Below are 17,847 nucleotides of genomic sequence, written 5' to 3'. Positions count from 1 at the left end.
TACAGCATTTGTCAGATGCTGGACTGGTAAATCAGTGGAAGGGTAAATACACTTACAGGAAATTTCTTCATTCTAAAATCTCCCCATAGGAAACATGTTAAAAAAATGGAGCCTGCTGTTTACATAATAGGGAGTAATTGCTAGCAGTGCACAGGAATGCTGCTCAGGATATTGGCATTTGACACACACTGCTCTTATTGTGAGGTACTTCTGTAAATTCATTAAACTCAAGTTTCTTTCAGGTGTTTTAAGAATAGCAACAATGAACACAGTTTAGAGATACCAGAGCAGAACCATTGCCAATAGCAATTCAGAAGGCCACATACACACTTCTTGCTCAAGATAGGATTTCTTATTTTTGCTGGACATTTTTGCAAGCTGCAGAAGCATTTCAGTAACAGTACTAGCACTGAGGATGCAAGCGAATATTTTATTCCAAATCCTGTTTTGGAGCAAAATGCTAAATTATTTGGGGTCTTTGACATGTGCAAATTGTATTTATTTTCATTTTATTATTTTCATTATTTCAAATACAGTATCTTTGCATTTGAAGATTTTGGATTGCTCTTTGCAAAGTACTTTTATATTTTAAAAGTGATGTAAAGTTTCTGTGAAGAAGCTGAAGTGCAAAAAGGTAGCATTTGAATACTCAAGGTACTCAGTTTGAATACTACTGCTATTCTTCCAAGACTTTGATGTGGTTATTGTTTATGTATAATAAAGAGGGAGAGCTCAGTCTAGTCAATAATTAGACTGGCGCTTAAGGACAGATGCCATGGAGGGAAAAATTTTGGCTGCATATTCCTGCTGTTAACCCCCAGCAGGCTGGTTCAGTTAGCTAACTCAGAAGATTTTTCCTTCCAAGGAACCTGGTGGCAGCTAGCCATTAAATCAGTTTAGAAGTGGTGTGAAATTATAGCTTGGGGCTGCAGTGACATGTGTTTAATCTAGCAATGTCAGTTTAAACACAATCCCTAGATATCACATCCTCTCAGTTCTCCTTTCTGTTTCCTCCCTTGCCCTCAGTTCTCCTGCACGCGTTACCTCTCCTTCTCAGAGCAGAAGGAAGTAAGTCAGCAAAGCCGCTTTTAACCTTCTTTTACACTTTTCTTTTTTTCCTTTCCTTTTTTTTTCCCCTGTCTTCTTTTTCCTGTTTTTCATTTTTCCTTTTATTTTCCTTTTATTTCCCTTTTATTTTCTTTCTTCTTTATTTTAGTATTGCCCAGGGATACCTGTTACAGTTTCTTATTCATGCAAATCCACCTTGACACAGCTCAATGATTAAAACGGTGGTGAGGAGCCACCCCCAAAAGTCCACACCCAGGACTGCATCTCTATGAAGCAATTTTCACCGTAGTATATTTTGCACCCAGCTGGAGTATTGGTGCACTTGCTTCTCCATGCATAATTCACTTTGGGCTAATTTAGTCACTTCTTTAAAATGCACACATTACTCTAAATTTTATCCTTTGACATGCTTTCATGGAAGGATTTGGCTAGAGGTACAGAAGCAGGTAATGCACTTCACATCTAGTACTTGCAGCTCTGCTTACAGGATGGGACTATTAGAAATTAAAAAAGCAAGTAGAGTGCCTTGCTTCTGTTAGAGAGTAAAAAAATGGGTGCCTGACTTGCTTAGGAAGTACTATCCATTGCATTGTTGCTCCTGGCCCATAAATGTTTAAGCCAAACCACTCACATCAAGCTGCTGTTCTACTGCAAAAAAAAAAAACATTAAGAAAATGTACACTTTTTGGTGGTCTTGTTTACCTTCACCCTTGAGATATTAGTGTATGTAGGTGAGCACTGAGCATCTGACTGTTGAAATATAGATATGGTAACTCCTTTCATGGCATACTTGGACATGTATTTTCAAGATACAAGTAATGATTTCTAACAAAATAACATCATGGATGATATTGTTTTGAAACTTAAAGTGATTTCCCCCTCTGCTGTTTAAAAACTGACATACAGTTTTTCCTCATCACAGATCACGTTTTGAAATAATACATGCACTTACCCTGTTTTGATACTTAAAAAAAAATCTGTTCTAGGGAACTGATTTGCAAAAACAAAAAAAAAGAAAGCTTTCATTTTAGGTCTAAATTTTAATCCAAATATTTTATGATAATATTTTCTCAGCAGGAGGAAGACAAGTATTGTGATGCTGCAAGCCTGAATTTTTATTGATCAATTACCACAAGCACAGCAATTTATAGCAGGAGCACAGTCAGTGTATAAAGTTCACTGGGGCTTCAGTTGCACTGGCCATAAAAGTAATTTATATCTATGTGAATGCCACTGGTATTTTTTTCCCCTCAGCTTAACAAAGGAAGCTAGGACAAGTAAAAGATACCTTCTGCCTGCAGGCACACAGGCTTTGAAGGGGCAGCTGGGGTGGAGATGGGAATTCACTTGAAGATGTCCGGGTGGAGGCTTGGCTGGTGCTCCCATGAGCAGCATGAGCTGCCCAGTTGCATCCCTCCTGAGTCTGTTACCAGCAGGCTTTAATTGGATGGCACTCCTGTCAAAATCATGGCTTTACAGGAGGAATTGCCTGTGTTTGGTATGTGTGCTTCATCATTTAGTTTAACGTAGGTGCTCAGAGGTGCAGAGGGATTTGTGGTTTAGTTTCATGGGGTGGTGTGTGCGCATTGGTATTTAGAGTGCAACCAAACCTGCCGAGGGAAGTGTCTGCTGTGTGTGTGGGTGCAAGTCAGGCTCCTGCTATTTTGTGAAGTCATTAAGCAAGGAACACTTTGGGAAAGAACACTAAGGAGCTGCGGATTACAGGCATGCCACTGAGCAAAAAGCCTCAGTCTTTGTGTGCCTTGTTTGTTTAACACTGGAGAAATAATAATACCTAATTTAATACTTAAAAGAAGGTTTTCTTCATTCTAAACCATTTAAAGTTGTCTCATTGACAAGTAATGCTTTAGACTTTCAGCAGAAAAACACACTTATAAAAGCTTCCCATTTTTTTGCATTTCAGATCGCCTTTATTTTGCAATTCTGTACCAAAAACCAAAGAGTGGAGCTGCAAATACCCATTATTTCTGCATAGATGATGAACTTGTGTATGAGAAGTAAGTACCAACTTAGTCTTTTTTCCTCGTGGGTTTTTTTTTTTTTCAGGAGTAAATTAGTCAGAACAACAGCAGCGAGGACTCAATCCCATTGGAGAATTAATTACATGAGTTTGGTCTTCTATGACTTATGTGCCATGATGATTTATAGGCCTTTCAAAGGTTTCTTGCTTTGCCATCAAGATTTCTTAAAAACATTTTCAAAGCAGAAGCTTTTGTTGTACCCATTTCTGTTAGAAGACACAGAAACGTAATGCAGCATATAAATTCAGAAGTGCACATTGTACTGCCAGACTAAAAGGGATATCTTTGGTTTCTCATGTATTAAGTGCAATGTCTGAACTTCCTTGAATCAGAGAAGAAAACGACATAGTCAATTCAAGCCTTTATGAGCTGACAGTGGATATATTATTTCCCTTGTAGTGAACAGTGTGTTTTACATGATGTGGAATGTTGCTAATTCTTCAAATAGTTTTGATCAAGGGCATGCTTGCTGTTTTTTAATGCATTAATCAATCTTTATTCTCTGTGTTCCCTTTTCTCTAGCACTATTAATTGCCTCCTTTTAAAGTAAAGCTTATGAGTTCCTCTTAAAATAGTTTAAAAACTTCTGTCATAGAGCTATACAGTAGTGGGAAACAGTTCTTAAAATCTGGGGTATTGGTTTTGAATGGTGTTGTGTGGAAAACAAAAAAAAATTAGTTCATGTTTAAAGAGAACAAAACATTTCCTTTAACAAAACAGTATGTATTTATGTAAAAAAGTATGTTTGTTTTTAGAATAATGTATATGTATAATATGTATATTATTACTACTTGCTTTGTGCATCTTGTTAAAAAAAAGGCATTTATAGGGGTCATGTACAATCTTTCCCCTTTCTTCTAACAGCTTCTATGCAGACTTCGGACCACTCAATCTGGCGATGGTCTACAGATACTGCTGCAAGCTAAATAAGAAATTAAAGGTAATGCTTGGATTTTTTTATTCAAAAGCCAGTATTACTGGCTTTTTAAAAAACAAAAAATAATGGCCCAAAACTTCTTTGTTGTTGTTGTTGTTCAGGTGCTTTCCTATTTTCCTAATGCGGCTGAATTCTGAATATGAATGCTATATTTTAGTGAAGTGAATTTAGGGAGGAGGAGGATTGGGGTGAAAAACCCACTTATTTTTAGGAACAAGAAGATGCACAACTGTGGCAGTAACTGTTAAGTTTCTAGAAGATCAGTTGCTAAATGAATACAGCCTTTTTTATAGGAGAAGCTGCTTTTCCTGGAATTCTCTTATTGGCAATCTGCCAATATTGAGTGAGCTTCAGAGTGTAGTGCTATGTTTTTATTTGAAATGGTTTTTGTTTGACTTGATCTTCTCTTCTGATGCTGACATTCCTCAGTAATGAACAACATTTGATCTTTAGTAGCATTGATAGCATTGGCCTGAAAGAGTGTGTGCTCTGCTCACACTGCAGATTATTCTCTCTTACAGGAGCTCAGTAATTTTTGGGATTGGGCTCTTGATAGAGCACAGTGTCTTTAAAATAGATTTCTTAAATTAATTAACACAACTGACTACAAGTTTGTTGGCCTTTAGTAGATGTTGGCATATAAAACCTGTTTGGCAGATTAAAAAGCTTATTTTTGTTAATGCCACAGTTTGCCTCTTTAAGACTACTTGGATCTTTAAACTGCCACTGAACTGTGAAAGGTGGGAAATATATAGCACATATAGAATGAGTGTATTTGTTCCTTCATGTCTGTCATAGATAATAGCTTGCATAATTCAGACTTGCTTTATTATTCTTTAGGTTGTAGAAGCAATTGGCACCCATGGGTGTGATGTGCTGCTCTGTTCTTAATTGGGGCACAAGCAGAATTGTCTCTAACTAAGCCTGAGATAAGCCTGTTTAGTGGTCCAGGCTGAAAGGTGGTAAACTCCCACCTGGGTAACTGTAGTTTGCCAGAGATGAGATTCTCTGATTTTTGTATACAGGATGCTCTGAAGCAACACAAGTCTATGTTACAGTCCCTTTCCATATGCTGTGTTTGACATGTTAGGATTTCTGAGAACATATTTCTGCTACTGTTCTGGGTTTTTTTTTTGTTTTTTTTTTTTTTCTTTAATGCATTGAATCTGGTCTCTTGAACAAGTATGTTGCTATTTAAATGCATAAAATGACATTTTATGATAGCTTAGCAGTTGATGAAAGTGTGCAGTTTAAAGCACATCAGAATTTATTTCAAGGACCAGTGAGGGGATAACTGCCACCGCACATGTGTGTCTCCTTTCTATTGAAAATGCCATTCCACCCACATTCTAAGATAAATGGAGAAACTGTATGCCAAGCCAAGATGACACTTAAAAATATTCATGATGAACTTCAGAAATACTTTCAAAATATTTTAATCTGTACATGGTTCTGATCCTTAGAAACAAATACTAGTGGATTTATCTACATCTGAGTTTGCAAAATGAATGAAAATGTGTAAACTCTGTTTCTAAATTTTTTGCAGCTATAATATACCTGTGATGCTTTTAAGAATGCCACTTTCTATTCTCATGAATGGCTGTCTGTTACGTAAGGATAGAAGTCAAAAATGCTAACTAAAAATACAAATGCATTTAGGAAGAAAAAGAAAATATTTCAGTAATTTGTACCAAAAATTATTTAGGCTGGATACTGGGAAAAATACTGGAAAAATCTAGGTAGGGATGCAATACAGTTTTCCAAAGCTTCTGAGGGACTACTCTACAGTATTGTTTATTCTCTGACTGCGTCTGGATAAAAGGAGGTAAACAAACACTTGCATTCCTCTGACTTTATAAAAGAAGGTTTAAAAGATCTAAAATGCAAAATCATAATCTCATTCATTTCTTGATACAGTCATTTTCATTGATAAGGAAGAAAATAATTCATTATACTGGCTTTGATCAGAAAAAGCAAGCGAACGCTGCATTCCTCATAGGCTCCTACGCAGTAAGTATTTAAATTTTTACATCAGCTGCTGTATTCGTTTTTTCATACTCAATTTTTAGAACAGCAAGATAAAAACAATTCATTTCTCTTCAATAATCTTCCTACTAATATAATTATAGTAATGTACGACATAATAAGAGAATTTCTAAAGTCTAGCAAATATGTGAGTGAAGTTGTATGATTTTAGGGTTTTCTCCTCCCTACTGCCATTTCTGTTCTTTAGAAATAAAAGAATTACTGAAAAAAAAAATCAGTATTAATGTTTTCATTTAGATTCAAAATTATTGGTTTTTGAAGTTTTGCCTTTCCCCAACCACACCTCTTTTTCTTTTCTTTAAATAGAAAAATAGTATCTTGCACAAAATATAATGTATCATTTGCCTGTTCATGTTTAAATAAACCTTTCCTTCCCCAGCTGCTTCTTCTCTAATACAAAGTAATCTCTTCAATTAACCTGGGAGAAGCGGTGAGAATACGTGATGGGTTTAGAGCCTGTGTAAAGCCTGGGAAGATACAATGTGGCTAGAAAGGTACTAAGCCAGTCTGTGGCTGCAGTGGGGAAAAGGACTGGCTTTATACCACAACTGCATGTATTTGTTTCACAAAAGTGTAGTCAAGGAATAGAACGCTGAATACTTCAGGATGAAAGGTGTGATGTACCATATTCATGTTCTGTTTTGACTTGTAACACACCTTGGTAGTAATAATTTCTCTTGTCTACTGAGTAATAGAATGAAATGAGAAGCTATGCACGTTTTATGTTGGAGATTTGGGAGATTGAAGTTAATGTACCCTTAGGTTATTCCTATTTATTGGCTGCAAAGGCAACACAGTACTTTCTGTGATGCAGGCAGTCTCCTTGCTGCCTCTCTGCATCATGCAGGATGTCTGTTTTCTGTTCCCTGGGATTTCTCTGTTGTCTATATTCGATAGCACTTTTTACAAATTGAGAACTAAATTCAAAGTGTATCACTCTTGGTATTTGAAACACAGGTACTTAGGAATGTTGCTGTAGTCCTGTGCATTCTTAAACCACATGGAGACTGGAAATACCAGTTGCTAAGCTTGTTTGCTGTTAAAGGATTATATTGACAAAACAGCTGCAGCTTTTAGGAAAACTACTTCTTCCTAATTACTTGATCATAACTGAGGCCCAGAGAGCAAGAAGGGACTGGCTTCAGTTATCAGCCGTTATTTGGAAAAAAGTGTTTTGTTTTTTCCTACACTCTTCTTCTAAATATGTGTAGTAGTAGCATTGTGTGGCACAGCAGCTGTAATTCTGAGCAGAATTTTGGTACAAAAATATTTACTAATGGCAAAACAATCTAATAAGAAAATACTCTGGTTGACTATGCAAAAGTATACAGAAAACCTAAAATAAATCTTATTTTTGATCACCTGGCAGCCCTGCCGTGTTGCAATAATAACATGCAGGTGAAGGTGAATGCTTCAACAGTCTTGAATAAAGCTCTAAGTTTAATATGTTTGGCTTATGACAATCCAAAGCACAGTAATTAAAAATGGAGGTGGTTGTATAGATGAGTAGGCAGTTTTTACTCTACAGAGCTGCAGTGTAGAAAGTGGGAGTTTCAGAGTAAAGAAAGGATGCTCACACAGATCCATGATGTGAGATCATGACTGCCTAGCCAAGGCATGTGGTAGGGCTAGTTGCAGACACATGGCATATAGCAGAAAGAGGCTAATCAAAACCACCAGTAGTTCTTAGAGTTTGGAGAGGTGCTTACGTTACTGTATTGTACACTGAATATTTTGGCAGTTTCCCTGAAAGGGCCAGGGGAAAGTGAAGCATAGTATGAGTATCAGTCACCTCTTGCATGTAGGCATGTCTGTCTTGCAAATTTGCAAGTCTAGGATAGTGAGCTAGCTCTAGCTAGATGCTGATTTTCTTTCCAGTGCAATACATTTTGGCTTTGGTACTGCTTTTTCTTTACAGTAGGGCAGAGTTTCTTCCGAGTTTCTTGTGTAGGAGGTATTCCACTGAAGAAAGATCACAGAAGAGAAACTATGCCCCTGAGGCTTTTTTTTTTGCCCGTGGCATGCTTTGATGATCTTTCATGGGGAGGCAAGCTTAATTACAGAGCTCATTGCTCAAGTGTTCACACATACTTGTCCCGTATTTCTGCTTTCTGCAGGGAGAATTGGATTGTTCTCTGTGGAGCAAGCAATGATACAGGATCTGTTCAGAATGCCTGATAAACATATCTGTAAGCATATTTCCTGATTGTAAGGAAATATTGATGACTTCTTTATTTAAAACATATGTAGGCTTAAGTGTCTACCTTCTTTAGTTCAGAATGCTTTGCTTTTTGTTGAAGAAAGATCCAAATACTGGTCAAATCTTTTAAGGAGTTTTTTTCCTACAATTTTAGTTAATCAGACTGTGTCATATTGGTAATACTCTTTGTTGCTTGAGCTGATTGTCATTATTTTATGATCTTACAGTATAAGTTGTAGGTTGATACTGCATTTTGTTTGCTATGGATTGAATATGTTTTCATACTTGATTCTATTTTTTTAGCTTCATGGTGGGCTCCCATTTCAACAGTCTACCTTAGGTTGAGGAAGGATAAGAAATACATTACTTTGAGGGAGTTTCAGTTCATTCAAGGAAGAGGAAGGAAGTAAAAGGGAATGTGGCCTTTGCAGATTCAGTCACAAAAAGAGTGCTTCTGCACTTAAGCACAATTTTGCGTGCAAGTTACTCTGTTGGTGCAGGTGCTGCAAGTTACTTATTAGGAATAACAGGCTGCAAGGTTTTCAGGAATAGCAAGACACAGGGAGTCTGTGTGATTTCTGATTTTGTTTGGGTTTTTTTTTAATACAGTTACATTTAAACTATAAAACTATAATGAACTGTATATGAATAGTTCTCCTCTGGCACTTCTATGCCCTCATAAACATTCAACTTCTGAGTATGTCTTTTCAAAGGCTTGTTGACCTCAAATTTGTATTCTTAAACAGAATATTATAACTTCTGCTTAAAGGAATTGGGATATATTACCATGATTTATCATTTGTCATCTTTTGTTCAAATGTATATGTGTGTATATATATCATGTGGGAATATGCTCATTTGGACTACTAAGGCAATTATGAAAGTCTTCATTAACTGTGGTGTGTTAAGGGCGGCTATTAGTATTCTTGTTTTTGAGCAAAATCTGTTCTCAGTCTTTTCTTCACAGTTGATGTGTTTTAATGTTTCCCTCATTCCCCTTCATCTAACTTGTCTTTCTTTCCTCTTCAGTGGAGATAGTTTATGAACTCTCCAGACTACATACTTCTTTCTCCCCCTTCCTGCATCTGCTGCTTCCTTCCAGGTGTACCTTGATGTGACAGCACAGCCTAACTCAAGCTCTTCAGTATAACATGGCCTTAAGAGTGAAGAACTAAATTTACAAATACATGGTTCTATGTGTAGTTTTAGAATAAAATACTAATTTTTTAGAGTAAATCTCAACAATTTAGACCATAATCCCATTATTGTTCATCTTTTATCTATTTTAATTCTGTATTTTGTTTCTACATTTTTACAGACATAATGGGAATAATATTCTTCTATGTAGGTTAGCAAAAATTTGGCATATTCAGCCACACAAAGGGTAGCCAGAATTCAGTGTGTTGGGGTTGAATGTTTACACTTTATTTGGGTGGAGGGGGAAAAGGGAAAGAAGGGAGGAGGGGGGAAGCTTTTGCTCTTCACCTTTTAAAGAAAAATCTTTTCCTTGAAAGCTATCTGCACTGTTCAGGCCTTACCACACTACCAAAGCAGCAGTGATCTTCTGAGTTGGTATCTACAGTGGCTTCTCTTGATTTTCACCAGGACTTGACTGTGGGTGAGGAAAGTCTGCTTCTTCCATCATTGCTCCTTCTATTTTACGAAAGAAAATGTACTCTCTGTGCCCTGTCCACCCAATTCCCAAGCTCCCCCCTCTCCCCTTGGCTACATTAACTTAGTAACAGTGTTTTTTTTCTCAGGCCTGGCACTAATTATGTACTTGGAGGGTGACCCTCCCAGGGTACCGCCCCATGAACTGCTGTAATTCAGGTCACCTTCTCCAGGACTCATCTCTGTACTTTGTCTATTTTCTCATCTTCTTTCTTCAGGGTAAGCAGCGTTTCCTTCATCCATTCTAATCCATAGTATTGGTTTTTTGCCTTTTCAATTTGTTAGTATCCTTCCTAGTTGTGGGCCTAACACTGGGTAGAAGCTGGAGGTTGGAGAATCAATTGGCACCCACTGGTGTGACGTTGAACTGCTCTGTTCTTACTGTGACACTTGCAGAATTATCTCTGGCTAAGCCTGAGATAAACCTGTCTAGTGATCCAGGCTGGGTGATGGTGAATGGGTAACTGTGGCAGTGCTCAAATTTAGAGTGGTGAACCATGTTTACCCTCAGCTATGCTTTGGTGAGAGGTGCTTGATGAGCAAGTGGCAGGGACAAGATAGACAAAGTACTGACCTTTCATTTAAGCAGAAGTTGCCTGGAGTCTTGGCAGTCTCTGAGTTTGTATCCTCTAAAATGCTACCTTCTCTGAGTTGTATCTGGGAAATCATGATTAATCTTCACAGCGGCAACTTTTCCTGCTGTTTGTACTAGGTTCTATTCCAGAATGTTCCTACAAAACTGCTTGTCTCCATAGAAGAGTTGTTCTTTTGGAGGTCCCTCACTCTATAGTCTTAGGTTGCTTTCTTACCTGGCATGAAGTAGTGATGTGCCCAGTTCAGTCAGTTCAGAGTTTTTTATACTTTCCCTCTGCTGTTTAAAAAGTAATTGGTAGTTTCTTGCTTTTGTTTATGATGAACGAAGAGAATTGCCAGAGACAGGCAGTTATTCACTCTGTCGCTTTTATCCACTTAATGACTGTTTCTGCCAATACCAAAACTGTTGGCCACATGCATTTCTTCACTATAATACAAATCCATACAGGAAGCTTTTTGTTCTAATAAACTTCTGTTTTCATTTTGCAACATCTAGTGTTTTGTGCTAAGGAATATTGCTTGAAATTTAATCTACTAACTGAGTAGTATATCCAATTGAGGTTTTAATGAAAAAAAAAATTTAATACTTTAAAGTTATAACAACTATATGAGCTTGTGTTTGAGTCTGGTCGCATGCAGCAGTTACTTGCATTTATTCAGAATGGGCGGGTTTAATTATTTTCTCTTTACAGCAGTTCAAGCTGTCTTTGGTGAGTGACATTTTTGGAACATAGCCGTGTCTCATAAAATTTGCTTGTTAGCAGTTTAAAATTAATTATCTCATTATTTTCTGGCTTCTAAGTCAGCATGATTGGTAAAATGTATGATTTAAGTAGCAATCTTAAGCAGATTTTTCAGTTGAGGGTGAACAGATGGATAAGCATGTTTGTATTGAGCACATCGTAGATATGAATTTGAAGTGCTGTTTACAGACTTCAGTTGATATAGTTTCTAATGGTAGAACTTATTTCAATAGCCTATTTAATTTTCCTGAAAAAGCAACGTTACATCATAGATTATTATTACTAAACATATTTTGTCTTATACGCAGCATTACTATTTCTCTTGGCAGTGCCATGTATTGAAAGTTAAGATGCCTTTTTTAACCAGAAACTCATTTCCCTTTCCACCAGGAATACTTTGCATCCTATTGTGGATACCATTCCAATTATTATAATCTAGGAAATGGTTGCTTAAAAAATAAGGCTGAATTGAAAACACTAATGAATCAGACAAAAACTTGGCTTGCTAAAAGCTCTCATTCTCTGGTTGATTTTAAATGCTCATAATTGAAGACTGGGTTACCTAATTGTGCAAACCCTTGTATTTCATTGAGTGAACCTGAAAGCGGCTGTTGACTGTGTAGCGACGGTGGCAGGAGAAGTGCTTGAGTGCCCCTTCCCACTGTTCAGTGCTTAGATGGTTCTTGACCATTCACAGAGGTGCCTGCAATTCCTTAATTAGAAGCAGATGTCCTAAATGAAAAGGATGATTAGAACATTGTTAGTGGTTCAACTGCTAATAGCAAATTCCTGGCTATATGTTGAAGTTCAGTAGGATGTTCTATGTATGCATAAAAAAAAGTTAATTTCTAAACTGTCTGTATACAAGGTGACTGCAGATTGTGATAAAATGAAATGTTTGCCTTGAATTCCTTATAGTAACAATTTTCATGTAAGGTACTTAAGTGTAAGATTTCTAAAAGATTTTAAGAGGTTTTCTGTTTGTATTTATGTGTGTATAGATATGTATGTGTACTCCTATCTGCAATTGCATGTGACTGTAGGAAAATTCTAAAAGCTGAACTTGTAGATGCATGCTGCACTGACTAAGTTTTTTTGAAATAAGGCCTTTTTTTAAATTTAAATATTTTCCTAGTTGCAGGAAAGGAGCCCCTGAGATATAATTTTAAAATTCTAATAGTATTTACTTCATTTGTTTATACACAAAAGGATAAAAATTATCCCAGAGAATGTCTGCTTCTCCTAAATAACATCTAATATAATTGCTTAAAATTTATTTTAGTATTTTTATCTTTTTAGTAGTCGTTTTTATTGGTTCTTTACTGGTATTAACCTAAGAAAACAACTTTATTTGTTAAAGTTTTCATCATCTTAGAAAGCATAGCAGAAACATAAATTGTAATCAGTATCTGGACAAATTAGTTCCAGCTGTTGTATATTTTGATTTCTGGAGTTTGTCTTCTCTCATTTCCTCTCCTTCCCCCAGAACATACCTCATTAATTTACAAATATATCTTTGTTTCTTTATTCATCAGATCAACATTTCCATTCTCTTCTCTTCTAAAACTTCAGTTCTGCTTGCTGCCTTAGAAAGTCCTTTTCTCTTTCAACACTTCTGTCTGCTACAGATATTTGATTACTACTTTCTCTTTCCTCTTTATTTGCTCTCTTTAGTCCTTTGTTCACTCACATCATTCCAATGATATTATTCATCTTTAAGGCTTTGCTGGCCTCCTCCAGGTCAGAAGCAGTATTATATTTAGTTTTATGTAGATACAGGTGTGTGAGAAATATTTTTTGAACTTTATCTTTCCTTAAATGCTGACTACTGAATTTTGATTTACTTCCTGGGGAGCAGTGTAGCAGTAATCCCAGCAAATAATGGACATTCAGTCCACAGGACCAGACTAAACCCAGCTGTTAAGCTTAAAAGCTGCTGGAAGTATATAGTAAAGATGTCAGATCTTCAGTGCTGGCTCTCTGTCATGGAATTCTTTTGGTGCAGACCATTCCCTAGTGCAGATGTGTGGCCTCGGCTGCCTTTGACATCTGTTGCTTCTCTAAGCTTTTCAGTCTTACCTGTTACTGTAGATGGTTCACCCCAGCCTAAAAACAAGCCCCACCCATGTTCAGCCTTCATCCAGCCTTGGTCATATCCAGGATTTCTAGCTGGGTACTCCCTTAAGCTGTGACAGAAACTGATCCTGTCTCCACTTTGACTATCACAGCTTCTTGTGTTGTGTTACAGCCAGGATACTTTCCTTATGAAGTAATTAGGTTTACGGTCTTTTCCACTTTTCCATTATGTGTCAATATCACTCTTCCCCTTTGAAGCACTCTACACCATGCACTCATCCAGCTATTCTCATACTAACCTAATATTTTTGCAAACACTTTCCACTGACTACACCATCTGACCATTTCATCAACTGCTGTCTCTGCAGCTGTTCACTTTTTGTGCCTTTTGTGTGTACTAGTGTCACAGCTGAGTGTAGTAGGATCTCTGTTTCAGAATGGGTTTCCTTCTTCAGTAAATACACTGTATTTTGCTTTACTTGTACAATACAAGTTGTATTTTTGCTTTGCAAAATCAGATTGGGTTTTTTCAATGTCCTTGTATGGAGGAAGTGTTCTTATGTAGCTGTGTTAAGAAAAGTCCATGCCCATATACATGTATGTTAAAAAGGTGTTTCTAGCAGCTTCACTCATAATGTAATTTCACAAGCAGGATCTCTGCTTGAGAACTAACATATTAGAACTAGTTAACTTATTTTAATACAACACAATGAGATGGAAAAAAAATGTCTCTTGCAACTGTTACACTTGTAAACAAATGCTTCTGAATTCAATCTTGTTTCCTTTAAGAAGCTGGTAGCTCAGAAAGACAAAGATTTCTCCCATACCTCAGCTGAGCTTTTATATGTGCTTACAAAATCAGCTAGTATTAGTTGCATTTCTATTCGCCTGTGGTACAATTAGTACTCTGTATACTACACAGTGTGATAGTACTTAAGTCCAGTTGGACATTAGGAGGAATTTCTTTACAAGGAAGGGTGAAGGATTGATTAAACATTGTAATGGGCTGCCCAGGGAGGTGGTGGACGAGATGTTTAAGGAAAGACTGAATGTGGCACACAGTGCCATGGTCTAGTTGACGTGGTCGTGTTTGGGCAAAGGTTGGACTAGGATGATCTCAGTGATCTTTTCCAGCCTAATTGATTCTGTGATTCTGTAATCCTGTTTTTTCCAGGTGACTCATTTCTGGCTACAAACTCTGTCTAATTACTATCTGGTTTTTATTCCATTTTATGTCTCAGGTTTGTAAGGTTTTCAGGGGCAGGGTTCCCTTCCTGATAAACAAGAAGTGCTTGATTTGTATGGTTGCTAGCAGTATGTGTTCACTGTGCTGCAAGATGCAAAATAGGACTGTATCAAAGCACACAATTTGAAATTTCTTGGAAGATAACCTTTACATCCAAATCAGGCAATGAATGCCTGCAGAATTGAAAATGAATTTTGCCATCGGAGGATAAGCTATTCAATGATACTTGTGGAGGTTTTTAAAGTATCTTTTCTATTTTGGGTGTATACTTGCAAATATAAATGCAGAAGTCTCTTATCTCTCCCCAGTGAAAGCATGCACACACAAAAAACAAGCAGTTTTCATTACTTAGCTATGTCTCAAGAAAGATTTATTTTTCTGTTTTCTTCTGCCAGTTTCAAGGGAAGAATGCTCAGAAGATACTTAACACACTAATTGAATCAGGAAAATCAAAAGGGTCACCTGTTGGCCACATCTGTTTTAGCTGTCTGTTTAGGTTGTGTTTCAAGCTGGGTTTGTTTGTTGGGTTTTATTAGCAATGTCTGTTCTAACTCTTGTTTTCTGTGTGTGTGTGGAGAAGAACATGTTTAAGGTACGTTAAGCCATTTGTTCAAACTGACTTTGAGGCAGCATCAAACAAATTTGAAAGGCAATGCCAACTTTTTAAAGAAAAAATGTCCAAAGCAACAGAAAGTAAATACTCCATGTTTTGATTTTTGGAAGATGCTTAATTAATACTCATGAGGATTTTTGCTTTCAAATAACACTAAGGAAAGGTGTCATTAATATATAAGAAATAAATTTACTGAACATTAGTGAAAAACCCACAAATTTCTGTAGAGTGTTAAAGCAATTTCAAAGAAAAAGTATTAACTTAAAATTACTGAATATTGACCTGTTAATGACAACTTGTTATAACAGTTGTTACCTCCTGGCCATGCTGGGGATAGTGTTTAATGGTATTTGAAGAAGAGATATGCAAAAAAGAGGAGTTTTAGGTATTCTTTAAGGAGACCTTAGTGTTAAAGGCTATCCAAGAGGGAACAGACATGTGATGGAAGACCATACGGATCGTAAGTTGGTCCTTCGTGAATTCTTTTCTGAGTGTTTTTTTACAGTAGAAAGTTTGATTCATTTTATTCTTAGTACTTTGCCTCTGAAGCTACAGATTTCATTTTTATTTTTGTTTTCTCTTAGTTTATGGCATCTGGATTTAGTTACTGGATATTGCCTCAGCAGTGCAAAGAAGGAAGTACAGAATTTGGATTAATGCAAATGTTCTGATGTAGGAAGATCAAAACATACATAAATAACTGTTTTAGTCTTGTCTGTTGAGTGTTCCAACAGTTTGTGTACCAGATGATTCATAGCTTTGCTGATATCTCTGCAGGTTTAATGTTTTGATTTACATCTTAAAAGTTTAATTAAAAAAAAAATCTACAAACTGATCAAACAGAGTTGTAGTAGAAATGTAAGAATCCTGATGAACCAGGAGCCTTTTCACTGTAGTCTGTAGTTGAACAGCTCCTACACAAATTTATAAAGTTTGTTTTATAATATATGTTTCTTTAGATTTACCACTTTTTTTTTTATTGTTTATGTTAGTTTTACTGTTGCACACTTGCAAACATTTGTTCTTGATGCCACTCTTTTCCAGTACTTTTGCACTCTATGATAATTAATTATGCCTCCTGTAGTAAACATATGACTTGAAATTATTGACACTTGTCTTAAAATGATCTTTCTCCTTTTCTGTCTTTTTCCAAAAATAGATAATATACCTGAGAGAATCCCCAGAAGATGTGTACAGGCTTATATTGTCCGGAAGTGTTTCATATCTTCCTTTCAGGTAAATAACAAATTGATGGAACTTTTTGTATACCTTAATATTTTGAAGAATAATGTAACATTTCTCAGTATTAATTTTTGTTGGTCTTCTGGGGTTTTGTTTTATTTGGTTTTGTGTCTTGGGGTGTTTTTTCTGTTCATTTGGGGGGTTTTTGTTTGTTTTTTTGTGGGTTGTTGTTGGTTGGTTGGATTGTTGTCTGCTTAGTTTTTGGTTGGGGTTTTTTTTGTGTGTGCGTTTTGAAGTTCTTACTTGGGACACACTCAGTGTCTGAACTTTAGGTGCTCAGTGAATCAGAGGTGTTACCAGGTGGTAGTGAAGTGTGCCAGCAGAAGGTGAAGGAGCCCCCTCATTTGTATCCACTCACTGAGCTTTTTGATCTACATTGCTTCTCATTTGGCAGTCTGATTTTGTGCCAGTAGCTGATAGTTAAACATAGCAAAATATCTGTCATTTACCACAGAGGGCTTGCAGTACTTAATAGCATTCTTTATGCACAAGACAGTATTTACAGATTGCTGCACGTATTTGACAAGTGGGAACTTGTCATCAGTGCATTCCAGGAATCTTCTGCATTGCCTGTGCCCTAATGTGCTATCCCTCCAACACACATCCGAGTGGTTGCAGTTCCCTGTGGGGACCATGGCCTGAGAACATGAGGCTGCTTCTATCTGTAGATGGCTTTACCATTTGTTCTTTCTCATCAGGTGGTCTAAGAGACACATGCTACTATGATGTCACCTTTATGTGTCCTTTCTTTTACTTCAATAAGGTTCTGTTATTTCTGTCTCCTGCTAATCTCTGCCTCTTTACACACTGATTCATAAGAAAGGAAAGGATAGAAAAAAACACTAGAGACAGCCATCCAGATTCTTCGAAATTCTTCTTCCTCTCCGTTAAAATTCGAACATGATATGTTTTTTACTTATTAGAAACATTAGCTGATAAGGACTGTATGGTCTTAAGGTGTTCTGCCAAGGCATAATATTCTCTGGTGTAGATTCAATTCAATTTATTTGTTTATTTCACTATAGTATTCCTGTAGAATTCTTACTCTGTGGTGCTTATGAAATTTGGTAATGGTCACAGACTAAGAATATGCACTTCCTGGATCAACAGAATTAAAAAACTTGTGTTTCAAAGAAGCAGTTTTAATGAAACTAGTTTCTCCTCTTGTTTAAGCATGAACTATTTGTGCATCTTAAGGAAAATATTTTATTATATTTACTAAAATGTTTATCCTAACAATCCATGTCAAAAATTAAACATTTCAGCTTTACAGAAACTGTAGCTGGTGTAATCACACTGTTGGATCTGTCAACATAATTTATTTTATGTTTTGTTATTCTTGTAAGATTCACGGGATGGGAAATGAAGT

The 17,847-nt window shown here is 36.5% G+C and overlaps 1 protein-coding gene across 5 annotated transcripts in view; it reads left to right on the top strand.

Annotated features, from left to right (window-relative positions):
- CDC14B (cell division cycle 14B) overlaps positions 1–17,847 on the top strand; it is a 43,117-nt gene that overhangs the window by 5,146 nt on the left and 20,124 nt on the right. For all 5 annotated transcript variants that reach the window (XM_083883757.1, XM_083883754.1, XM_083883755.1 and 2 more), the window contains exons 2-5: positions 2,993–3,086; positions 3,975–4,050; positions 5,965–6,057; positions 16,396–16,472. In XM_083883757.1, the coding sequence (XP_083739883.1) occupies positions 2,993–3,086; positions 3,975–4,050; positions 5,965–6,057; positions 16,396–16,472 (340 nt within the window). The remainder of the gene's footprint in view (positions 1–2,992; positions 3,087–3,974; positions 4,051–5,964; positions 6,058–16,395; positions 16,473–17,847) is intronic.

Source organism: Zosterops lateralis (genome assembly GCF_965231275.1).
Source record: "Zosterops lateralis genome assembly, chromosome: Z".
Lineage (NCBI taxonomy): Eukaryota > Metazoa > Chordata > Aves > Passeriformes > Zosteropidae > Zosterops > Zosterops lateralis.
This window is presented reverse-complemented; position numbering and strand designations above follow the sequence as displayed.